The 27500-nt window shown below is 40.9% G+C and overlaps 1 protein-coding gene across 2 annotated transcripts in view; it reads left to right on the forward strand.

The window, feature by feature from the left end:
* Positions 1-27500, forward strand: part of LOC109886638 (multiple C2 and transmembrane domain-containing protein 2) — a 122607-nt gene that overhangs the window by 57832 nt on the left and 37275 nt on the right. Inside the window, exons 3-8 of one of the 2 annotated variants that reach the window (XM_031821764.1) lie at positions 975-1034; positions 4986-5109; positions 11213-11355; positions 11478-11554; positions 17339-17453; positions 17757-17786. In XM_031821764.1, the coding sequence (XP_031677624.1) occupies positions 975-1034; positions 4986-5109; positions 11213-11355; positions 11478-11554; positions 17339-17453; positions 17757-17786 (549 nt within the window). The remainder of the gene's footprint in view (positions 1-974; positions 1035-4985; positions 5110-11212; positions 11356-11477; positions 11555-17338; positions 17454-17756; positions 17787-27500) is intronic. The other variant, XM_031821765.1, reaches the window with a different exon arrangement.

Genomic DNA, 27500 nt, shown 5'->3' on the forward strand with positions numbered 1-27500 from the left:
TTTTGGGGGACTTAGGAGTATGGCCCAGTGAAATCCCTTGTTCTCTCTGTGGTCTCTCTCTCTGCATGACCAGGGGGAGAGAGTCTCCACCAGGAATTTATGGCCTGAAATAACAGAACCTGGGTGTAGGAGAGGAGAGAGGGGGAAGCCATGATATACACCCAGAAAGGGCCACGTCATGACATCAGCTACATAGAGAGAAGTCAAATTGTTCAAGTCATTAATCTCAGTTGTGTGGCTTATCATTCTTTGTATCCCGCAGCAGAGGAATGTTTCATAACTACATGGAGAGTATTATACAGGACAGGAATTACAAGAGACTGGCTGACAGGCACCGGCTATAGTTTACAGGTTTAGGATCGTCATTTGATCACTCTTTTGTTGCTGAACATTTTCCTGCATGGCAGGAGATGCAGATGAGCTTGATGATCTACATAAATGAACTGAAACCCCATACTAACACACGGTTATATTAACAGCATTGCCCTTTTCATCTAGCCTACTTCCAGCCAGCTAATAGCCTAACCACCGATCAAGCAACATTATCGACTAAACTTTCAAATCCTGTTGCTGCAGGATTATTTTTCTGTTACAATATAGGTCAAATTAAGATCCTACGTCTGTATAGATGTACTTCCAACATGTTACATGGACTTGATCTGGAAATCTTACTATCATTGTTTCACTCAGGCTTTGTTTCTGCTGACATCATGGTATAACAGGATAATACTGTATCTTGTGGGTTATGACTGTTTGTTAATGGAATGAACATGTGTCTAACCCTTTCTCTCAGGCTTTGTTTCTGCTGACATCAGGATAATACTGTATCTTGTGGGTTATGACTGTTTGTTAATGGAATGAACATGTGTCTAACCCTTTCTCTCAGGCTTTGTTTCTGCTGACATCAGGATAATACTGTATCTTGTGGGTTGTGACTGTTTGTTAATGGAATGAACTTGTGTCTGTCTCAACAGCAGAACGGTGACAGCCATGACCTTGAGGCCCAAACATCACGAGACACGGAGAACAACAGTGTAAGTTCTAAATCAAGGGCACACTGTACCACAGCAGTCTACAGACTGGTCCTTAATGGACACTGCACCACAGCAGTCTACAGCCTGGTCCTTAATGGACACTGTACCACAGCAGTCTACAGCCCGGTTATATCCTTCCTGTTTGGCCCTGTCCGGGGGTGTCCTTGGATGGGTCCACAGTGTCTCCTGACCCCTCCTGTCTCAGCCTCCAGTATTTATGCTGCAGTAGTTTATGTGTCGGGGGGCTAGGGTCAGTTTGTTATATCTGGAGTACTTCTCCTGTCCTATTCGGTGTCCTGTGTGAATCTAAGTGTGCGTTCTCTAATTCGCTCCTTCTCTCTCTCGGAGGACCTGAGCCCTAGGACCATGCCCCAGGATTACCTGACATGATGACTCCTTGCTGTCCCCAGTCCACCTGGCCGTGCTGCTGCTCCAGTTTCAACTGTTCTGCCTTATTATTATTCGAACATGCTGATCATTTATGAACATTTGAACATCTTGGCCATGTTCTGTTATAATCTCCACCCGGCACAGCCAGAAGAGGACTGGCCACCCCACATATGCTCTCTCTAATTCTCTCTTTTTTTCTCTCTCTCGGAGGACCTGAGCCCTAGGACCATGCCCCAGGACTACCTGACATGATGACTTCTTGCTGTCCCCAGTCCATCTGACCGTGCTGCTGCTCCAGTTTCAACTGTTCTGCCTTATTATTATACGACCATGCTGGTCATTTATGAACATTTGAACATCTTGGCCATGTTCTGTTATAATCTCCACCCGGCACAGCCAGAAGAGGACTGGCCACCCCACATAGCCTGGTTCCGCTCTAGGTTTCTTCCTAGGTTTTGGCCTTCCTAGGGAGTTTTTCCTAGCCACCGTGCTTCTACACCTGCATTGCTTGCTGTTTGGGGTTTTAGGCTGGGTTTCTGTACAGCACTTTGAGATATCAGCTGATGTACGAAGGGCTATATAAATAAATTTGATTTGATTTGATTTGGTCCCTAATGGACACTGTACCACAGCAGTCTACCACCTGGTCCCTAATGGACACTGTACCACAGCAGTCTACCGCCTGGTCCCTAATGGACACTGTACCACAGCAGTCTACCGCCTGGTCCTTAATGGACACTGTACCACAGCAGTCTACAGACTGGTCCTTAATGGACACTGAACCACAGCAGTCTACAGCCTGGTCCTTAATGGACACTGAACCACAGCAGTCTACAGCCTGGTCCTTAATGGACACTGTACCACAGCAGTCTACAGACTGGTCCCTAATGGACACTGAACCACAGCAGTCTACAGCCTGGTCCTTAATGGACACTGCACCACAGCAGTCTACAGACTGGTCCTTAATGGACACTGAACCACAGCAGTCTACAGTCTGGTCCTTAATGGACACTGAACCACAGCAGTCTACAGCCTGGTCCTTAATGGACACTGTACCACAGCAGTCTACCGCCTGGTCCCTAATGGACACTGTACCACAGCAGTCTACCGCCTGGTCCCTAATGGACACTGTACCACAGCAGTCTACAGACTGGTCCCTAATGGACACTGTACCACAGCAGTCTGCAGACTCGTCCCTAATGGACACTGTACCACAGCAGTCTACCGACTGGTCCTTAATGGACACTGTACCACAGCAGTCTACAGACTCAACAGTCCCCAACAGAGGTCTAACACTGACTGGCTGGCTGACTGACTGAAAGGGTTAGAGCTCTGAGCTGGTCTGGTCTGGACAGGGTCATCATGCTCTGAGCTGGTCTGGTCTGGACAGGGTCATCATCCTCTGAGCTGGTCTGGTCTGGACAGGGTCATCATGCTCTGGTCTGGTCTGGACAGGGTCATCATGCTCTGAGCTGGTCTGGTCTGGACAGGGTCATCATGCTCTGAGCTGGTCTGGTCTGGTCAGGGTCATCATGCTCTGAGCTGGTCTGGTGTGGACAGGGTCATCATGCTCTGAGCTGGTCTGGTCTGGACAGGGTCATCATGCTCTGAGCTGGTCTGGTCTGGACAGGGTCATCATGCTCTGAGCTGGTCTGGTCTGGACAGGGTCATCATGCTCTGAGCTGGTCTGGACAGGGTCATCGTGCTCTGAGCTGGTCTGGTCTGGACAGGGTCATCGTGCTCTGAGCTGGTCTGGTCTGGACAGGGTCATCATGCTCTGAGCTGGTCTGGTCTGGTCAGGGTTATAGGGTTAGAGCTCTGAGCTGGTCTGGTCTGGTCAGGGTTATAGAGTTAGAGCTCTGAGCTGGTCTGGTCTGGTCAGGGTTATAGAGTTAGAGCTCTGAGCTGGTCTGGTCTGGTCAGGGTTATAGAGTTAGAGCTCTGAGCTGGTCTGGTCTGGACAGGGTTATAGAGTTAGAGCTCTGAGCTGGTCTGGTCTGGACAGGGTTATAGAGTTAGAGCTCTGAGCTGGTCTGGTCTGGACAGGGTCATCGTGCTCTGAGCTGGTCTGGTCTGGACAGGGTCATCATGCTCTGAGCTGGTCTGGTCTGGACAGGGTCATCATGCTCTGAGCTGGTCTGGTCTGGTCAGGGTTATAGAGTTAGAGCTCTGAGCTGGTCTGGTCTGGACAGGGTTATAGAGTTAGAGCTCTGAGCTGGTCTGGTCTGGACAGGGTTATAGAGTTAGAGCTCTGAGCTGGTCTGGTCTGGTCAGGGTTATAGAGTTAGAGCTCTGAGCTGGTCTGGTCTGGTCAGGGTTATAGAGTTAGAGCTCTGAGCTGGTCTGGTCTGGACAGGGTTATAGAGTTAGAGCTCTGAGCTGGTCTGGTCTGGACAGGGTCATCGTGCTCTGAGCTGGTCTGGTCTGGACAGGGTCATCATGCTCTGAGCTGGTCTGGTCTGGACAGGGTCATCATGCTCTGAGCTGGTCTGGTCTGGTCAGGGTTATAGAGTTAGAGCTCTGAGCTGGTCTGGTCTGGACAGGGTTATAGAGTTAGAGCTCTGAGCTGGTCTGGTCTGGACAGGGTTATAGAGTTAGAGCTCTGAGCTGGTCTGGTCTGGTCAGGGTTATAGAGTTAGAGCTCTGAGCTGGTCTGGTCTGGACAGGGTCATCATGCTCTGAGCTGGTCTGGTCTGGTCAGGGTTAGAGCTCTGAGCTGGTCTGGTCTGGACAGGGTTATAGAGTTAGAGCTCTGAGCTGGTCTGGTCTGTGTTGTTGATGGTGGTAGAAAATGCTGTCTCAGGCGCCGTTCCTTAATCTCACATAATTGTTCAACTGGGTTGAGATCTGGTGACTGAGACACAAACACCCTTTAAACCCCCTCTGGGTTGAGATCTGGTGACTGAGACACAAACACCCTTTAAACCCCCTCTGGGTTGAGAACAAACCCCCTTTAAACCCCCTCTGGGTTGAGATCTGGTGACTGAGACACAAACACCCTTTAAACCCCCTCTGGGTTGAGATCTGGTGACTGAGACACAAACACCCTTTAAACCCCCTCTGGGTTGAGAACTGGTGACTGAGACAAACCCCTTTTAAACCCCCTCTGGGTTGAGATCTGGTGATTGAGACACAAACCCCCTTTAAACCCCCTCTGGGTTGAGATCTGGTGACTGAGACACAAACCCCTTTAAACCCCCTCTGGGTTGAGATCTGGTGGCTGAGACACAAACCCCCTTTAAACCCCCTCTGGGTTGAGATCTGGTGACTGAGACACAAACCCCCTTTAAACCCCCTCTGGGTTGAGATCTGGTGACTGAGACACAAACACCCTTTAAACCCCCTATCTTCCTTTGAGACCCCTCTTTCAAACTCACTGAGATTTTTTATTGTAGCCATGGAAGCCAAAATATTGGTCTGGACATTTTCTACATGACCCTAAGCATGATGGGATGTGTTAATGGCTTGTGAACTCAGGAACCACACCTGTGGTTACAGCTTTCAATATACTTTGTATCCCTCATATGCTCAAGTGTTTCCATCATCTATGTACTCCAACAGTTTGAGATGGGGAGTCCTACTGAGATGCTGAGTGTATCCGACAGCACCAGAGAGTCCCAGAGGTCCTACCTCCTCTCTATCAACCTGAAGGAAGGACGCAACCTGGTCATCAGAGACCGCTGTGGTAAGACTGTTATTACACTTCATAACACATAAAACCTGGTCATCAGAGACCTCTGTGGTAACGCTGTTATTAGACTTTATAACACATAAAACCTAGTCGTTAGAGACCTGTGGACTTTTCCATGTAAATATTGAAGTTACCAAAATGTGAATATTATCTGCCATGACTACGAGGTCCGATAGGAATTCAGGGAACTCAGTGAGGAACACTGTATATGGCCCAGGAGGCCTGTAAACAGTAGCTATAAAAAGTCATTGAGTAGGCTGCATAGATTTCATGACTAGAAGTTCCAGTAATTGATAATGCAGTCATAAAATTTAAAACAATATATAGGGGATATGGTCACTAGTGTAGCCAGGAGGTGAGGCCTCATTTAACACAGTAAATTCATCAGGCTTAAGCCATGTTTCAGTCAGGCCAATCACATCAAGATTATGATCAGTGATTAGTTCATTGACTATAACTGCCATGGAAGTGAGGGATATAACATTAAGAGATGTGAGGTATCACAATCTCTTTCAATAATTACAAGAATGTAGGTCTTTATTCCAGTGAGATTGCTAAGGCGAACACCGTCATGTTTAGTTTGCCCAACTTAGATCGAGGCACAGACACGGTCTCAATGGGGATAGCTGAGCTGACTACACTGACTGACCAGGCCTGGTCCTATTTGTGGAGGCCAGAGATTAGTGTACTTACTGGTGGCACAGACACTGTTTCATCCTTTGCTACACTGAAATGACTCTTGCATAACGATTGTATCTGAAGCTGGGCTTGCAACACGACTATCCACACCATAAGGCGATAGTTCTCCTTTATAATACGAGCACAGCAACTGCATTGAGAAGGCACAGTGTTAATGTTACCAGTGGCTGCATTGAGAAGGCACAGTGTTAATGTTACCAGTGGCTGCATTGAGAAGGCACAGTGTTAATGTTACCAGTGGCTGCATTGAGAAGGCACAGTGTTAATGTTACCAGTGACTGCATTGAGAAGGCACAGTGTTAATGTTACCAGTGGCTGCATTGAGAAGGCACAGTGTTAATGTTACCAGTGACTGCATTGAGAAGGCCCAGTGTTAATGTTACCAGTGACAGCATTGAGAAGGCACAGTGTTAATGTTACCAGTGACTGCATTGAGAAGGCACAGTGTTAATGTTACCAGTGACTGCATTGAGAAGGCCCAGTGTTAATGTTACCAGTGACTGCATTGAGAAGGCACAGTGTTAATGTTACCAGTGACTGTATTGAGAAGGCACAGTGTTAATGTTACCAGTGACTGCATTGAGAAGGCACAGTGTTAATGTTACCAGTGACTGCATTGAGAAGGCCCAGTGTTAATGTTACCAGTGACTGCATTGAGAAGGCCCAGTGTTAATGTTACCAGTGACTGCATTGAGAAGGCCCAGTGTTAATGTTACCAGTGACTGCATTGAGAAGGCACAGTGTTAATGTTACCAGTGACTGCATTGAGAAGGCACAGTGTTAATGTTACCAGTGACTGCATTGAGAAGGCCCAGTGTTAATGTTACCAGTGACTGCATTGAGAAGGCCCAGTGTTAATGTTACCAGTGACTGCATTGAGAAGGCACAGTGTTAATGTTACCAGTGACTGCATTGAGAAGGCCCAGTGTTCTTCTTTGCTTTTTCGTCTGGTGGAAGTCGTGCGTTGTACATTTCTAGAGTAGTGAAGATATTGTCTCCTGTTCATGTCTAGAGTAGTGAAGATACTGTTCATGTCTAGGGTTGTGAAGATACTGTTCATGTCTAGAAGTCCAAAGTTAAATCTAGAATTGGCTTCCTATTTCGCAACAAAGCATCCTTCACTCATGCTGCCAAACATACCCTTGTAAAACTGACCATCCTACCAATCCTCGACTTTGGCGATGTCATTTACAAAATAGCCTCCAATACCCTACTCAACAAATTGGATGCAGTCTATCACAGTGCAATCCGTTTTATCACCAAAGCCCCATATACTACCCACCATTGCGACCTGTACGCTCTCGTTGGCTGGCCCTCGCTTCATACTCGTCGCCAAACGCACTGGCTCCATGTCATCTACAAGACCCTGCTAGGTAAAGTCCCCCCTTATCTCAGCTCGCTGGTCACCATAGCATCTCCCACCTGTAGCACACGCTCCAGCAGGTATATCTCTCTAGTCACCCCCAAAACCAATTCTTTCTTTGGCCGCCTCTCCTTCCAGTTCTCTGCTGCCAATGACTGGAACGAACTACAAAAATCTCTGAAACTGGAAACACTTATCTCCCTCACTAGCTTTAAGCACCAACTGTCAGAGCAGCTCACAGATTACTGCACCTGTACATAGCCCACCTATAATTTAGCCCAAACAACTACCTCTTTCCCAACTGTATTTAATTTTAATTTATTTATTTATTTTGCTCCTTTGCACCCCATTATTTTTATTTCTACTTTGCACATTCTTCCATTGCAATTATAGCAAGTAAAATACATTCCAGTATTTTACTTGCTATATTGTATTTACTTTGCCATCATGGCCTTTTTTGCCTTTACCTCCCTTCTCACCTCATTTGCTCACATTGTATATAGACTTGTTTATACTGCATTATTGACTGTATGTTTGTTTTTACTTCATGTGTAACTCTGTGTCGTTTTATCTGTCGAACTGCTTTGCTTTATCTTGGCCAGGTCGCAATTGTAAATGAGAACTTGTTCTCAACTTGCCTACCTGGTTGAATAAAGGTAAATAAATAAATAAATAGAGTAGTGAAGATACTGTTCATGTCTAGAGTAGTGAAGATACTGTTCATGTCTAGAGTAGTGAAGATATTGTCTCCTGTTCATGTCTAGAGTAGTGAAGATATTGTCTCCTGTTCATGTCTAGAGTAGTGAAGATACTGTTCATGTCTAGAGTAGTGAAGATACTGTTCATGTCTAGGGTTGTGAAGATACTGTTCATGTCTAGAGTAGTGAAGATACTGTTCATGTCTAGAGTAGTGAAGATACTGTTCATGTCTAGAGTAGTGAAGATATTGTCTCCTGTTCATGTCTAGAGTAGTGAAGATATTGTCTCCTGTTCATGTCTAGAGTAGTGAAGATACTGTTCATGTCTAGAGTAGTGAAGATATTGTCTCCTGTTCATGTCTAGAGTAGTGAAGATACTGTTCATGTCTAGAGTAGTGAAGATATTGTCTCCTGTTCATGTCTAGAGTAGTGAAGATATTGTCTCCTGTTCATGTCTAGAGTAGTGAAGATACTGTTCATCTCTAGAGTAGTGAAAATATTGTCTCCTGTTCATGTCTAGAGTAGTGAAGATACTGTTCATGTCTAGAGTAGTGAAGATATTGTCTCCTGTTCATGTCTAGAGTAGTGAAGATACTGTTCATGTCTAGAGTAGTGAAGATATTGTCTCCTGTTCATGTCTAGAGTAGTGAAGATACTGTTCATGTCTAGAGTAGTGAAGATATTGTCTCCTGTTCATGTCTAGAGTAGTGCAGATACTGTTCATGTCTAGAGTAGTGAAGATACTGTTCATGTCTAGAGTAGTGAAGATACTGTTCATGTCTAGTGTAGTGAAAATACTGTTCATGTCTAGACTAGTGAAGATACTGTTCATGTCTAGAGTAGTGAAGATATTGTCTCCTGTTCATGTCTAGAGTAGTGAAGATACTGTTCATGTCTAGACTAGTGAAGATATTGTCTCCTGTTCATGTCTAGAGTAGTGAAGATACTGTTCATGTCTAGAGTAGTGAAGCTACTGTTCATGTCTAGAGTAGTGAAGATATTGTCTCCTGTTCATGTCTAGAGTAGTGAAGATACTGTTCATGTCTAGAGTAGTGAAGATACTGTTCATGTCTAGAGTAGTGAAGATACTGTTCATGTCTAGAGTAGTGAAGATACTGTTCATGTCTAGAGTAGTGAAGATACTGTTCATGTGTAGTGAAGATACTGTTCATGTCTAGTGTAGTGAAGATACTGTTCATGTCTAGAGTAGTGAAAATACTGTTCATGTCTAGAGTAGTGAAGATACTGTTCATGTCTAGGGTAGTGAAGATACTGTTCATGTCTAGAGTAGTGAAGATACTGTTCATGTCTAGAGTAGTGAAGATACTGTTCATGTCTAGAGTAGTGAAGATACTGTTCATGTCTAGGGTAGTGAAGATATTATCTCCTGTTCATGTCTAGGGTAGTGAAGATACTGTTCATGTCTAGGGTAGTGAAGATACTGTTCATGTCTAGAGTAGTGAAGATACTGTTCATGTCTAGAGTAGTGAAAATACTGTTCATGTCTAGAGTAGTGAAGATACTGTTCATGTCTAGACTAGTGAAGATATTGTTCATGTCTAGTGTAGTGAAGATACTGTTCATGTCTAGAGTAGTGAAGATATTGTTCATGTCTAGGGTAGTGAAGATACTGTTCATGTCTAGACTAGTGAAGATACTGTTCATGTCTAGAGTAGTGAAGATATTGTCTCCTGTTCATGTCTAGAGTAGTGAAGATACTGTTCATGTCTAGAGTAGTGAAAATATTGTCTCCTGTTCATGTCTAGAGTAGTGAAGATACTGTTCGTGTCTAGAGTAGTGAAGCTACTGTTCATGTCTAGAGTAGTGAAGATATTGTCTCCTGTTCATGTCTAAAGTAGTGAAGATACTGTTCATGTCTAGAGTAGTGAAGATACTGTTCATGTCTAGAGTAGTGAAGATACTGTTCATGTCTAGAGTAGTGAAGAGACTGTTCATGTCTAGAGTAGTGAAGATACTGTTCATGTCTAGAGTAGTGAAGATACTGTTCATGTGTAGTGAAGATACTGTTCATGTCTAGTGTAGTGAAGATACTGTTCATGTCTAGAGTAGTGAAAATACTGTTCATGTCTAGAGTAGTGAAGATACTGTTCATGTCTAGGGTAGTGAAGATACTGTTCATATCTAGAGTAGTGAAGATACTGTTCATGTCTAGAGTAGTGAAGATACTGTTCATGTCTAGAGTAGTGAAGATACTGTTCATGTCTAGAGTAGTGAAGATACTGTTCATGTCTAGGGTAGTGAAGATATTATCTCCTGTTCATGTCTAGGGTAGTGAAGATACTGTTCATGTCTAGGGTAGTGAAGATACTGTTCATGTCTAGAGTAGTGAAGATACTGTTCATGTCTAGAGTAGTGAAAATACTGTTCATGTCTATAGTAGTGAAGATACTGTTCATGTCTAGAGTAGTGAAGATACTGTTCATCTCTAGGGTAGTGAAGATATTATCTCCTGTTCATGTCTAGAGTAGTGAAGATACTGTTCATGTCTAGGGTAGTGAAGATACTGTTCATGTCTAGAGTAGTGAAGATACTGTTCATGTCTAGGGTAGTGAAGATACTGTTCATGTCTAGAGTAGTGAAAATACTGTTCATGTCTAGAGTAGTGAAGATATTGTTCATGTCTAGAGTAGTGAAGATATTGTTCACGTCTAGAGTAGTGAAGATATTGTTCATTTCTAGGGTAGTGAAGATATTGTTCATGTCTAGAGTAGTGAAGATATTATCCATATCTAGAGTAGTGAAGATACTGTTCATGTCTAGAGTAGTGAAGATATTGACTCCTCTTAACAGTTGACGGTTTTCACCAATGCTCTTCTAAATGTTGCACCACGGATACTGAGTTGTCGTGACTGGTTCTCTTAGGAAACTGTGCCGTCTCACATTGAGCCCATCATCAAAACCACTTCCTCTGGAAGAAACTCTCTCAGTACTCAGACATGACTTGAGATGTGAGCTGGAAGATGACTGAATGTAGAGTATTGAGTCCACTGACGTTGTGTTGAGATGGAGAGGAATCATGTTTTTCTTCCTGACTCTCAGTGAAATCTCTTCCTGCTTATTGTTTACATTCCATTAATCATTAACCAAGAGCCAGTTTATTAGTCATATGCACAGGATACACATGTTACACAGTACAAGGAGATGGAGACTGCGAGTTCACTCTCACCAACCTTCCAACCTCAGTGCACAGACACACTAACCACTAGGCCACTGAGGCCACCCCATAATAATGACATTAAATCCAGTCCATAGTGTATGATGAAGTAATCTGTCCTCTCATAGAGATATTCCTTCTCTGTGTTTTGTCCGTTCTCAGGTACAAGTGATCCTTACGTGAAGTTTAAACTGGATGGGAAGACACTATACAAGAGCAAAGTGGTTTATAAGAACCTCAACCCAACATGGAACGAGTCCTTCTCTTTCCCTGTCAGAGACCTGGACCAGAGACTGTATATTAAGGTAGGGGTTAGGACATACCTCATGTGTGGGGCCCAGTAGGGGCCGTTCTGGTCAGACGAGTGTTTCTGCTCTTTGTTCTGTTTCACTCTTCATTAAGCATCTTCATGTGGTCTACCTTGCAGGTGTATGACCGGGATCTGACCATGGATGACTTCATGGGATCCAGCTACATTCTCCTCAGTGATCTGGAGATGGAAAAGTGAGTGACACATTTTAAAATGTCACAATTTTCAGGAGATATTGATTGTTGTAACTCTGGCAGCAGGTAACCTAGAGGTTAGAGAGGTTAGAGAGGTGAGAGGTTAGAGAGGCAGCAACCGGAACTCATCTCAGTTTACAGTGCAATATGATCAGTAAAGTAATCTTACACATGTAAAACATTATTAACACCTGCTGTGTGTATCTATCAGTTACACACGTCAATACACACAAGTATTCTGATGCCGTTAATGTTGTCAATACGGAAATAACACTGATCATCTCCAACCTGGCATTTCTTCATAATGAGACTGATTCTCTCCAACCTGGCATTTCTTCATAATGAGACTGATTCTCTCCAACCTGGCATTTCTTCATAATGAGACTGATTCTCTCCAACCTGGCATTTCTTCATAATGAGACTGATTCTCTCCAACTTGGCATTTCTTCATAATGAGACAGATCATCTCCAACCTGGCATTTCTTCATAATGAGACTGATTCTCTCCAACCTGGCATTTCTTCATAATGAGACTGATAATCTCCAACCTGGCATTTCTTCATAATGAGGCTGATCATCTCCAACCTGGCATTTCTTCATAATGAGACTGATCATCTCCAACCTGGCATTTCTTCATAATGAGGCTGATTCTCTCCAATCTGGCATTTCTTCATAATGAGACTGATTCTCTCCAACCTGGCATTTCTTCATAATGAGGCTGATTCTCTCCAACGTGGCATTTCTTCATAATGAGACTGATTCTCTCCAACCTGGCATTTCTTCATAATGAGACAGATCATCTCCAACCTGGCATTTCTTCATAATGAGACAGATCATCTCCAACCTGGCATTTCTTCATAATGAGACAGATCATCTCCAATCTGGCATTTCTTCATAATGAGACAGATCATCTCCAACCTGGCATTTCTTCATAATGAGACAGATCATCTCCAACCTGGCATTTCTTCATAATGAGACAGATCATCTCCAATCTGGCATTTCTTCATAATGAGACAGATCATCTCCAATCTGGCATTTCTTCATAATGAGACTGATCATCTCCAATCTGGCATTTCTTCATAATGAGACAGATCATCTCCAACCTGGCATTTCTTCATAATGAGACAGATCATCTCCAATCTGGCATTTCTTCATAATGAGACAGATCATCTCCAACCTGGCATTTCTTCATAATGAGACAGATCATCTCCAATCTGGCATTTCTTCATAATGAGACAGATCATCTCCAATCTGGCATTTCTTCATAATGAGACAGATCATCTCCAATCTGGCATTTCTTCATAATGAGACAGATCATCTCCAATCTGGCATTTCTTCATAATGAGACAGATCATCTCCAATCTGGCATTTCTTCATAATGAGACAGATCATCTCCAATCTGGCATTTCTTCATAATGAGACTGATCATCTCCAATCTGGCATTTCTTCATAATGAGACAGATCATCTCCAATCTGGCATTTCTTCATAATGAGACAGATCATCTCCAATCTGGCATTTCTTCATAATGAGACAGAGATAATCTCCAACCTGGCATTTCTTCATAATGAGACAGATCATCTCCAACCTGGCATTTCTTCATAATGAGACAGATCATCTCCAATCTGGCATTTCTTCATAATGAGACAGATCATCTCCAACCTGGCATTTCTTCATAATGAGACAGATCATCTCCAATCTGGCATTTCTTCATAATGAGACAGATCATCTCCAATCTGGCATTTCTTCATAATGAGACAGATCATCTCCAACCTGGCATTTCTTCATAATGAGACAGATCATCTCCAATCTGGCATTTCTTCATAATGAGACAGATCATCTCCAATCTGGCATTTCTTCATAATGAGACAGATCATCTCCAATCTGGCATTTCTTCATAATGAGACAGATCATCTCCAATCTGGCATTTCTTCATAATGAGACAGATCATCTCCAATCTGGCATTTCTTCATAATGAGACAGATCATCTCCAATCTGGCATTTCTTCATAATGAGACAGATCATCTCCAATCTGGCATTTCTTCATAATGAGACTGATCATCTCCAACCTGGCATTTCTTCATAATGAGACAGATCATCTCCAATCTGGCATTTCTTCATAATGAGACAGATCATCTCCAACCTGGCATTTCTTCATAATGAGACAGATCATCTCCAATCTGGCATTTCTTCATAATGAGACAGATCATCTCCAATCTGGCATTTCTTCATAATGAGACAGATCATCTCCAATCTGGCATTTCTTCATAATGAGACAGATCATCTCCAATCTGGCATTTCTTCATAATGAGACAGATCATCTCCAATCTGGCATTTCTTCATAATGAGACAGATCATCTCCAATCTGGCATTTCTTCATAATGAGACAGATCATCTCCAATCTGGCATTTCTTCATAATGAGACAGATCATCTCCAACCTGGCATTTCTTCATAATGAGACAGATCATCTCCAATCTGGCATTTCTTCATAATGAGACAGATCATCTCCAATCTGGCATTTCTTCATAATGAGACCATCTCCAACCTGGCATTTCTTCATAATGAGACAGATCATCTCCAATCTGGCATTTCTTCATAATGAGACAGATCATCTCCAATCTGGCATTTCTTCATAATGAGACAGATCATCTCCAATCTGGCATTTCTTCATAATGAGACAGATCATCTCCAATCTGGCATTTCTTCATAATGAGACTGATCATCTCCAATCTGGCATTTCTTCATAATGAGACAGATCATCTCCAACCTGGCATTTCTTCATAATGAGACAGATCATCTCCAATCTGGCATTTCTTCATAATGAGACAGATCATCTCCAATCTGGCATTTCTTCATAATGAGACAGATCATCTCCAATCTGGCATTTCTTCATAATGAGACAGATCATCTCCAACCTGGCATTTCTTCATAATGAGACAGATCATCTCCAATCTGGCATTTCTTCATAATGAGACAGATCATCTCCAATCTGGCATTTCTTCATAATGAGACAGATCATCTCCAATCTGGCATTTCTTCATAATGAGACAGATCATCTCCAATCTGTCATTTCTTCATAATGAGACAGATCATCTCCAACCTGGCATTTCTTCATAATGAGACAGATCATCTCCAACCTGGCATTTCTTCATAATGAGACAGATCATCTCCAACCTGGCATTTCTTCATAATGAGACAGATCATCTCCAATCTGGCATTTCTTCATAATGAGACAGATCATCTCCAATCTGGCATTTCTTCATAATGAGACAGATCATCTCCAATCTGGCATTTCTTCATAATGAGACAGATCATCTCCAACCTGGCATTTCTTCATAATGAGACAGATCATCTCCAATCTGGCATTTCTTCATAATGAGACAGATCATCTCCAATCTGGCATTTCTTCATAATGAGACAGATCATCTCCAATCTGGCATTTCTTCATAATGAGACAGATCATCTCCAATCTGGCATTTCTTCATAATGAGACAGATCATCTCCAACCTGGCATTTCTTCATAATGAGACAGATCATCTCCAACCTGGCATTTCTTCATAATGAGACAGATCATCTCCAATCTGGCATTTCTTCATAATGAGACAGATCATCTCCAATCTGGCATTTCTTCATAATGAGACAGATCATCTCCAACCTGGCATTTCTTCATAATGAGACAGATCATCTCCAATCTGGCATTTCTTCATAATGAGACAGATCATCTCCAATCTGGCATTTCTTCATAATGAGACAAATCATCTCCAATCTGGCATTTCTTCATAATGAGACAGATCATCTCCAATCTGGCATTTCTTCATAATGAGACAGATCATCTCCAACCTGGCATTTCTTCATAATGAGACAGATCATCTCCAACCTGGCGTTTCTTCATAATGAGACAGATCATCTCCAACCTGGCATTTCTTCATAATGAGACAGATCATCTCCAATCTGGCATTTCTTCATAATGAGACAGATCATCTCCAATCTGGCATTTCTTCATAATGAGACAGATCATCTCCAATCTGGCATTTCTTCATAATGAGACAGATCATCTCCAACCTGGCATTTCTTCATAATGAGACAGATCATCTCCAATCTGGCATTTCTTCATAATGAGACAGATCATCTCCAATCTGGCATTTCTTCATAATGAGACAGATCATCTCCAACCTGGCATTTCTTCATAATGAGATCATCTCCAATCTGGCATTTCTTCATAATGAGATCATCTCCAATCTGGCATTTCTTCATAATGAGACAGATCATCTCCAATCTGGCATTTCTTCATAATGAGACAGATCATCTCCAACCTGGCATTTCTTCATAATGAGACAGATCATCTCCAATCTGGCATTCTTCATAATGAGACAGATCATCTCCAATCTGGCATTTCTTCATAATGAGACAGATCATCTCCAATCTGGCATTTCTTCATAATGAGACAGATCATCTCCAATCTGGCATTTCTTCATAATGAGACAGATCATCTCCAACCTGGCATTTCTTCATAATGAGACAGATCATCTCCAACCTGGCATTTCTTCATAATGAGACAGATCATCTCCAATCTGGCATTTCTTCATAATGAGACAGATCATCTCCAATCTGGCATTTCTTCATAATGAGACAGATCATCTCCAATCTGGCATTTCTTCATAATGAGACAGATCATCTCCAATCTGGCATTTCTTCATAATGAGACAGATCATCTCCAACCTGCCATTTCTTCATAATGAGACAGATCATCTCCAATCTGGCATTTCTTCATAATGAGACAGATCATCTCCAATCTGGCATTTCTTCATAATGAGACAGATCATCTCCAACCTGGCATTTCTTCATAATGAGACAGATCATCTCCAATCTGGCATTTCTTCATAATGAGACAGATCATCTCCAATCTGGCATTTCTTCATAATGAGACAGATCATCTCCAACCTGGCATTTCTTCATAATGAGACAGATCATCTCCAACCTGGCATTTCTTCATAATGAGACAGATCATCTCCAATCTGGCATTTCTTCATAATGAGACAGATCATCTCCAATCTGGCATTTCTTCATAATGAGACAGATCATCTCCAACCTGGCATTTCTTCATAATGAGACAGATCATCTCCAATCTGGCATTTCTTCATAATGAGGCAGATCATCTCCAACCTGGCATTTCTTCATAATGAGACAGATCATCTCCAATCTGGCATTTCTTCATAATGAGACAGATCATCTCCAATCTGGCATTTCTTCATAATGAGACAGATCATCTCCAATCTGGCATTTCTTCATAATGAGACAGATCATCTCCAATCTGGCATTTCTTCATAATGAGACAGATCATCTCCAACCTGGCATTTCTTCATAATGAGACAGATCATCTCCAATCTGGCATTTCTTCATAATGAGACAGATCATCTCCAATCTGGCATTTCTTCATAATGAGACAGATCATCTCCAACCTGGCATTTCTTCATAATGAGACAGATCATCTCCAATCTGGCATTTCTTCATAATGAGATCATCTCCAATCTGGCATAACAAAGTGTAATGAGACAGATCATCTCCAATCTGGCATAACAAAGTGTAATGACTTGTTTCAAGAAGGTTTTTTATTAAGAAGCATATCCATGTGAAAAAATGTACAAACCCCCATCGTCCATCTGTCTGTCACAGCCCGAGCTGAACTAACCCAGGCTACTGAATAGTGACTGAATAGTGACTATGCTAAGCTAACCCAGGCTAACTGAACCATGTTTTATGCTAAGCTAACCCTGTTGTATCCCTAGGGTGTGTGAGCTGTCCGTGCGTCTGGACGACCCCAACAGTCTGGAGGAGGACATGGGAGTCATCATGCTGGACATGTCTCTCTCTCTTAGGAATAGAGACAACGAGAGGAACTCTGTAAGGAACTAGACAATACAATATACCATATCTAACAGGCTTGGGGTCAATTCCTTTTCAGTTCAGTCAATTCAGGAAGTCAACTGAAATTCCAATTCCATTTGTTCCTCATAGAGAAGCTTTGAAGAAAATGAGAATGAGTTTTAACTTCCTGATTTGACAGAGTTTGATGGAATTGACCCCAACTATGATGTCTACCATATTCTACAGATGTACTTGCATGTTCTTGTTCCTCTACTAACTGTGACAGTGTGTTGTGCTTGTAACCTGCATGTACTTGTTGCCTGCATGTACCTGTTGCAGAGGTGGCCTAAGAGGAAGAGGAGTATCAGGGTAAGTCATCCAAACATATCCACTCTAGTGTACTGACACCACTATTTAATCACTTAGGATCCACTCTAGTGTACTGACACCACTATTTAATCACTTAGGATCCACTCTAGTGTACTGACACCACTATTTAATCAGGATCCACTCTAGTGTACTGACACCACTATTTAATCAGGATCCACTCTAGTGTACTGACATCACTATTTAATCAGGATCCACACTAGTGTACTGACACCACTATTTAATCACTAAGGATCCACTCTAGTGTACTGACACCACTATTTAATCAGGATCCACTCTAGTGTACTGACACCACTATTTAATCACGTAGGATCCACTCTAGTGTACTGACACCACTATTTAATCACTTAGGATCCACTCTAGTGTACTGACACCACTATTTAATCAGGATCCACTCTAGTGTACTGACACCACTATTTAATCAGGATCCACTCTAGTGTACTGACACCACTATTTAATGACTTAGGATCCACTCTAGTGTACTGACACCACTATTTAATCAGGATCCACTCTAGTGTACTGACACCACTATTTAATGACTTAGGATCCACTCTAGTGTACTGACACCACTATTTAATCAGGATCCACTCTAGTGTACTGACACCACTATTTAATCACTTAGGATCTACTCTAGTGTAGTGACACCATTATTTAATCAGGATCTACTCTAGTGTAGTGACACCATTATTTAATCAGGATCCACTCTAGTTTACTGACACCACTATTTAATCACTTAGGATCCACTCTAGTGTACTGACATCACTATTTAATCACTTAGGATCCACTCTAGTGTACTGACACCACTATTTAATCACTTAGGATCCACTCTAGTTTACTGACACCACTATTTAATCAGGATCCACTCTAGTGTACTGACACCACTATTTAATCAGGATCCACTCTAGTGTACTGACATCACTATTTAATCAGGATCCACACTAGTGTACTGACACCACTATTTAATCACTAAGGATCCACTCTAGTGTACTGACACCACTATTTAATCAGGATCCACTCTAGTGTACTGACACCACTATTTAATCACGTAGGATCCACTCTAGTGTACTGACACCACTATTTAATCACTTAGGATCCACTCTAGTGTACTGACACCACTATTTAATCAGGATCCACTCTAGTGTACTGACACCACTATTTAATCAGGATCCACTCTAGTGTACTGACACCACTATTTAATGACTTAGGATCCACTCTAGTGTACTGACACCACTATTTAATCAGGATCCACTCTAGTGTACTGACACCACTATTTAATGACTTAGGATCCACTCTAGTGTACTGACACCACTATTTAATCAGGATCCACTCTAGTGTACTGACACCACTATTTAATCACTTAGGATCTACTCTAGTGTAGTGACACCATTATTTAATCAGGATCTACTCTAGTGTAGTGACACCATTATTTAATCAGGATCCACTCTAGTTTACTGACACCACTATTTAATCACTTAGGATCCACTCTAGTGTACTGACACCACTATTTAATCACTTAGGATCCACTCTAGTGTACTGACACCACTATTTTATCAGGATCCACTCTAGTGTACTGACACCACTATTTAATCAGGATCCACTCTAGTGTACTGACACCACTATTTAATCAGGATCCACTCTAGTGTACTGACACCACTATTTAATCAGGATCCACTCTAGTGTACTGACACCACTATTTAATGACTTAGGATCCACTCTAGTGTACTGACACCACTATTTAATCAGGATCCACTCTAGTGTACTGACACCACTATTTAATCACTTAGGATCTACTCTAGTGTAGTGACACCATTATTTAATCAGGATCTACTCTAGTGTAGTGACACCATTATTTAATCAGGATCCACTCTAGTTTACTGACACCACTATTTAATCACTTAGGATCCACTCTAGTGTACTGACATCACTATTTAATCACTTAGGATCCACTCTAGTGTACTGACACCACTATTTAATCACTTAGGATCCACTCTAGTTTACTGACACCACTATTTAATCAGGATCCACTCTAGTGTACTGACACCACTATTTAATCAGGATCCACTCTAGTGTACTGACATCACTATTTAATCAGGATCCACACTAGTGTACTGACACCACTATTTAATCACTAAGGATCCACTCTAGTGTACTGACACCACTATTTAATCAGGATCCACTCTAGTGTACTGACACCACTATTTAATCACGTAGGATCCACTCTAGTGTACTGACACCACTATTTAATCACTTAGGATCCACTCTAGTGTACTGACACCACTATTTAATCAGGATCCACTCTAGTGTACTGACACCACTATTTAATCAGGATCCACTCTAGTGTACTGACACCACTATTTAATGACTTAGGATCCACTCTAGTGTACTGACACCACTATTTAATCAGGATCCACTCTAGTGTACTGACACCACTATTTAATGACTTAGGATCCACTCTAGTGTACTGACACCACTATTTAATCAGGATCCACTCTAGTGTACTGACACCACTATTTAATCACTTAGGATCTACTCTAGTGTAGTGACACCATTATTTAATCAGGATCTACTCTAGTGTAGTGACACCATTATTTAATCAGGATCCACTCTAGTTTACTGACACCACTATTTAATCACTTAGGATCCACTCTAGTGTACTGACATCACTATTTAATCACTTAGGATCCACTCTAGTGTACTGACACCACTATTTAATCACTTAGGATCCACTCTAGTGTACTGACACCACTATTTAATCAGGATCCACTCTAGTGTACTGACACCACTATTTAATCAGGATCCACTCTAGTGTACTGACACCACTATTTAATCAGGATCCACTCTAGTGTACTGACACCACTATTTAATCAGGATCCACTCTAGTGTACTGACACCACTATTTAATCAGGATCCACTCTAGTGTACTGACACCACTATTTAATCACTTAGGATCTACTCTAGTGTAGTGACACCATTATTTAATCAGGATCCACTCTAGTGAACTGACACCACTATTTAATCATGTAGGATCCACTCTAGTGTGCTGACACCACTATTTAATCATGTAGGATCCACTCTAGTGTACTGACACCACTATTTAATCACTTAGGATCCACTCTAGTGTACTGACACCACTATTTAATCACTTAGGATCCACTCTAGTTTACTGACACCACTATTTAATCAGGATCCACTCTAGTGTACTGACACCACTATTTAATCAGGATCCACTCTAGTGTACTGACACCACTATTTAATCACTTAGGATCCACTCTAGTGTGCTGACACCACTATTTAATCAGGATCCACTCTAGTGTACTGACACCACTATTTAATCACTTAGGATCCACTCTAGTGTACTGACACCACTATTTAATCACTTAGGATCCACTCTAGTGTACTGACACCACTATTTAATCACTTAGGATCCACTCTAGTTTACTGACACCACTATTTAATCAGGATCCACTCTAGTGTACTGACACCACTATTTAATCAGGATCCACTCTAGTGTACTGACACCACTATTTAATCACTTAGGATCCACTCTAGTGTGCTGACACCACTATTTAATCAGGATCCACTCTAGTGTACTGACACCACTATTTAATCACTTAGGATCCACTCTAGTGTACTGACACCTATTTAATCAGGATCCACTCTAGTGTACTGACACCACTATTTAATCAGGATACACTCTAGTGTACTGACACCACTATTTAATCAGGATCCACTCTAGTGTACTGACACCACAATTTAATCAGGATCCACTCTAGTGTGCTGACACCACTATTTAATCAGGATCCACTCTAGTGTTCTGACACCACTATTTAATCACTTAGGATCCACTCTAGTGTACTGACACCACTATTTAATCACTTAGGATCCACTCTAGTGTAGTGACACCACTATTTAATCACTTAGAATCCACTCTAGTGTACTGACACCACTATTTAATCAGGATCCAAAACTTTTTCATTGAAACAATTCATTTGTATGAACCGAATCAGTCCCATGAAGCTGGACATTGGTCTTTCTCCACTAGAGGGCAGTATACCACCAAGAACCCATTCAGTGTTTTATGAGTTACTGCCACATCCCTACTAATAATCTCTGTTAAATAAATGATGTGTTTGATTTGATGATGTTAAAGTGTAGCAGGTTGGTTCTATGTCTTTGCAGTGTGTCGTCCTCCTCTGTTTGCATACAGTATGAAACACATTTAAACATCCGTTTTTATTAAGCTCCGGTACAGCCGGAAGATGATTGCTCTGAGACAGGGTCCTCGTCCATAATGGCACCCTATTCCCTATGCTACCTGGTCTAAAGTAGTGCACTACACGAGAATAGGGTGCCATTTGTGTCACAGCTTAATCTAGTGAACTGAATAGGAGCTTAATGTATTTCTGTCAGTTTTCTCTTGATGTAAGCTCACCTAATTATCTTAGAGCAGATGAGTCTTAGAGTGCGCCAGGAATGGCTCCCTATTCCCTATATAGTGCACTACTTTAGACCAGAGCCCTATGGCACCCTATTCCCTATATAGTGCACTACTTTAGACCAGAGCCCTATGGCACCCTATTCCCTATATAGTGCACTACTTTAGACCAGAGCCCTATGGCACTCTATTCCCTATATATAGTGCACTACTTTAGACCAGAGCCCTATGGCACCCTATTCCCTATATAGTACACTACTTTAGACCAGAGCCCTATGGCACTCTATTCCATATATATAGTGCACTACTTTAGACCAGAGCCCTATGGCACCCTATTCCCTATATAGTGCACTACTTTAGACCAGAGCCCTATGGCACCCTATTCCCTATATAGTGCACTACTTTAGACCAGAGCCCTATGGCACCCTATTCCCTATATAGTGCACTACTTTAGACCAGAGCCCTATGGCACCCTATTCCCTATATAGTGCACTACTTTAGACCAGAGCCCTATGGCACCCTATTCCCTATATAGTGCACTACTTTAGACCAGAGCCCTATGGCACCCCATTCCCTATATAGTGCACTACTTTAGACCAGAGCCCTATGGCACTCTATTCCCTATATATAGTGCACTACTTTAGACCAGAGCCCTATGGCACCCTATTCCCTATATAGTACACTACTTTAGACCAGAGCCCTATGGCACTCTATTCCATATATATAGTGCACTACTTTAGACCAGAGCCCTATGGCACCCTATTCCCTATATATAGTGCACTACTTTAGACCAGAGCACTATGGGACCCTATTCCCTATATAGTGCACTACTTTAGACCAGAGGCCTATGGGACCCTATTCCCTACATATAATGCACTACTTTAGACCAGAGCCCTATGGCACCCTATTCCCTATATAATGCACTACTTTAGACCAGAGCACTATGGGACCCTATTCCCTATATAGTGCACTACTTTAGACCAGAGCCCTATGGCACCCTATTCCCTATATAGTGCACTACTTTAGACCAGAGCCCTATGGGACCCTATTCCCTACATATAATGCACTACTTTAGACCAGAGCACTAAGGGGAATATACTGTACACTGCGTAGGGAATAGGGTGCTATTTTGGTTGCTGAAGTCAGAACACTAGTCTTCTGTCTGTCTGATTGATGGAAGTCCTTCACTGGCTGCTGTTAGTCTTATTAAAGGGGACCAATATGTCTGGACATATTCTTGTAGTAAGTGTCAAGATAATACAAATAGTATTCAGAAATATTGTTTTCCAGTGATATAGCATGGCTCATTTGAAATCCATTTACCTGGTGTTTATCTGTGTTTATAATGGTGATATAGCATGGCTCATTTGAAATCCATCTACCTGGTGTTTATCTGTGTTTATAATGGTGATATAGCATGGCTCATTTGAAATCCATTTACCTGGTGTTTATCTGTGTTTATAATGGTGATATAACATGGCTCATTTGAAATCCATTTACCTGGTGTTTATCTGTGTTTATAATGGTGATATAGCATGGCTCATTTGAAATCCATCTACCTGGTGTTTATCGGTGTTTATAATGGTGATATAGCATGGCTCATTTGAAATCCATTTACCTGGTGTTTATCTGTGTTTATAATGGTGATATAGCATGGCTCATTTGAAATCCATTTACCTGGTGTTTATCTGTGTTTATAATGGTGATATAGCATGGCTCATTTGAAATCCATTTACCTGGTGTTTATCTGTGTTTATAATGGTGATATAGCATGGCTCATTTGAAATCCATTTACCTGGTGTTTATCTGTGTTTATAATGGTGATATAGCATGGCTCATTTGAAATCCATTTACCTGGTGTTTATCTGTGTTTATAATGGTGATATAGCATGGCTCATTTGAAATCCATTTACCTGGTGTTTATCTGTGTTTATAATGGTGATATAGCATGGCTCATTTGAAATCCATTTACCTGGTGTTTATCTGTGTTTATAATGGTGATATAACATGGCTCATTTGAAATCCATCTACCTGGTGTTTATCTGTGTTTATAATGGTGATATAGCATGGCTCATTTGAAATCCATTTACCTGGTGTTTATCTGTGTTTATAATGGTGATATAGCATGGCTCATTTGAAATCCATCTACCTGGTGTTTATCTGTGTTTATAATGGTGATATAGCATGGCTCATTTGAAATCCATTTACCTGGTGTTTATCTGTGTTTATAATGGTGATATAGCATGGCTCATTTGAAATCCATTTACCTGGTGTTTATCTGTGTTTATAATGGTGATATAGCATGGCTCATTTGAAATCCATCTACCTGGTGCTTATCTGTGTTTATAATGGTGATATAGCATGGCTCATTTGAAATCCATTTACCTGGTGTTTATCTGTGTTTATAATGGTGATATAGCATGGCTCATTTGAAATCCATTTACCTGGTGTTTATCTGTGTTTATAATGGTGATATAGCATGGCTCATTTGAAATCCATCTACCTGGTGTTTATCTGTGTTTATAATGGTGATATAGCATGGCTCATTTGAAATCCATTTACCTGGTGTTTATCTGTGTTTATAATGGTGATATAGCATGGCTCATTTGAAATCCATTTACCTGGTGTTTATCTGTGTTTATAATGGTGATATAGCATGGCTCATTTGAAATCCATTTACCTGGTGCTTATCTGTGTTTATAATGGTGATATAGCATGGCTCATTTGAAATCCATTTACCTGGTGTTTATCTGTGTTTATAATGGTGATATAGCATGGCTCATTTGAAATCCATTTACCTGGTGTTTATCTGTGTTTATAATGGTGATATAGCATGGCTCATTTGAAATCCATTTACCTGGTGTTTATCTGTGTTTATAATGGTGATATAACATGGCTCATTTGAAATCCATCTACCTGGTGTTTATCTGTGTTTATAATGGTGATATAGCATGGCTCATTTGAAATCCATTTACCTGGTGTTTATCTGTGTTTATAATGGTGATATAGCATGGCTCATTTGAAATCCATCTACCTGGTGTTTATCTGTGTTTATAATGGTGATATAGCATGGCTCATTTGAAATCCATTTACCTGGTGTTTATCTGTGTTTATAATGGTGATATAGCATGGCTCATTTGAAATCCATTTACCTGGTGTTTATCTGTGTTTATAATGGTGATATAGCATGGCTCATTTGAAATCCATCTACCTGGTGCTTATCTGTGTTTATAATGGTGATATAGCATGGCTCATTTGAAATCCATTTACCTGGTGTTTATCTGTGTTTATAATGGTGATATAGCATGGCTCATTTGAAATCCATTTACCTGGTGTTTATCTGTGTTTATAATGGTGATATAGCATGGCTCATTTGAAATCCATCTACCTGGTGTTTATCTGTGTTTATAATGGTGATATAGCATGGCTCATTTGAAATCCATTTACCTGGTGTTTATCTGTGTTTATAATGGTGATATAGCATGGCTCATTTGAAATCCATTTACCTGGTGTTTATCTGTGTTTATAATGGTGATATAGCATGGCTCATTTGAAATCCATTTACCTGGTGCTTATCTGTGTTTATAATGGTGATATAGCATGGCTCATTTGAAATCCATTTACCTGGTGTTTATCTGTGTTTATAATGGTGATATAGCATGGCTCATTTGAAATCCATTTACCTGGTGTTTATCTGTGTTTATAATGGTGATATAGCATGGCTCATTTGAAATCCATCTACCTGGTGTTTATCTGTGTTTATAATGGTGATATAGCATGGCTCATTTGAAATCCATTTACCTGGTGTTTATCTGTGTTTATAATGGTGATATAGCATGGCTCATTTGAAATCCATCTACCTGGTGTTTATCTGTGTTTATAATGGTGATATAGCATGGCTCATTTGAAATCCATCTACCTGGTGTTTATCTGTGTTTATAATGGTGATATAGCATGGCTCATTTGAAATCCATTTACCTGGTGTTTATCTGTGTTTATAATGGTGATATAGCATGGCTCATTTGAAATCCATTTACCTGGTGTTTATCGGTGTTTATAATGGTGATATAGCATGGCTCATTTGAAATCCATTTACCTGGTGTTGATCTGTGTTTATAATGGTGATATAGCATGGCTCATTTGAAATCCATTTACCTGGTGTTTATCGGTGTTTATAATGGTGATATAGCATGGCTCATTTGAAATCCATTTACCTGGTGTTTATCGGTGTTTATAATGGTGATATAGCATGGCTCATTTGAAATCCATTTACCTGGTGTTTATCTGTGTTTATAATGGTGATATAGCATGGCTCATTTGAAATCCATCTACCTGGTGCTTATCTGTGTTTATAATGGTGATATAGCATGGCTCATTTGAAATCCATTTACCTGGTGTTTATCTGTGTTTATAATGGTGATATAGCATGGCTCATTTGAAATCCATTTACCTGGTGTTTATCTGTGTTTATAATGGTGATATAGCATGGCTCATTTGAAATCCATTTACCTGGTGTTTATCTGTGTTTATAATGGTGATATAACATGGCTCATTTGAAATCCATTTACCTGGTGCTTATCTGTGTTTATAATGGTGATATAGCATGGCTCATTTGAAATCCATTTACCTGGTGTTTATCTGTGTTTATAATGGTGATATAACATGGCTCATCATTCCAGTGTTCAACTCATTTGAAATCCATTTACCTGGTGTTTATCTGTGTTTATAATGGTGATATAACATGGCTCATTTGAAATCCATTTACCTGGTGTTTATCTGTGTTTATAATGGTGATATAACATGGCTCATTTGAAATCCATTTACCTGGTGTTTATCTGTGTTTATAATGGTGATATAGCATGGCTCATTTGAAATCCATTTACCTGGTGTTTATCGGTGTTTATAATGGTGATATAGCATGGCTCATTTGAAATCCATTTACCTGGTGCTTATCTGTGTTTATAATGGTGATATAGCATGGCTCATTTGAAATCCATCTACCTGGTGTTTATCGGTGTTTATAATGGTGATATAGCATGGCTCATTTGAAATCCATTTACCTGGTGCTTATCTGTGTTTATAATGGTGATATAGCATGGCTCATTTGAAATCCATTTACCTGGTGTTTATCTGTGTTTATAATGGTGATATAGCATGGCTCATTTGAAATCCATTTACCTGGTGCTTATCTGTGTTTATAATGGTGATATAGCATGGCTCATTTGAAATCCATTTACCTGGTGTTTATCTGTGTTTATAAT

The sequence above is a fragment of the Oncorhynchus kisutch genome, unplaced genomic scaffold (genome assembly GCF_002021735.2).
Source record: "Oncorhynchus kisutch isolate 150728-3 unplaced genomic scaffold, Okis_V2 scaffold4014, whole genome shotgun sequence".
Classification (NCBI taxonomy): domain Eukaryota; kingdom Metazoa; phylum Chordata; class Actinopteri; order Salmoniformes; family Salmonidae; genus Oncorhynchus; species Oncorhynchus kisutch.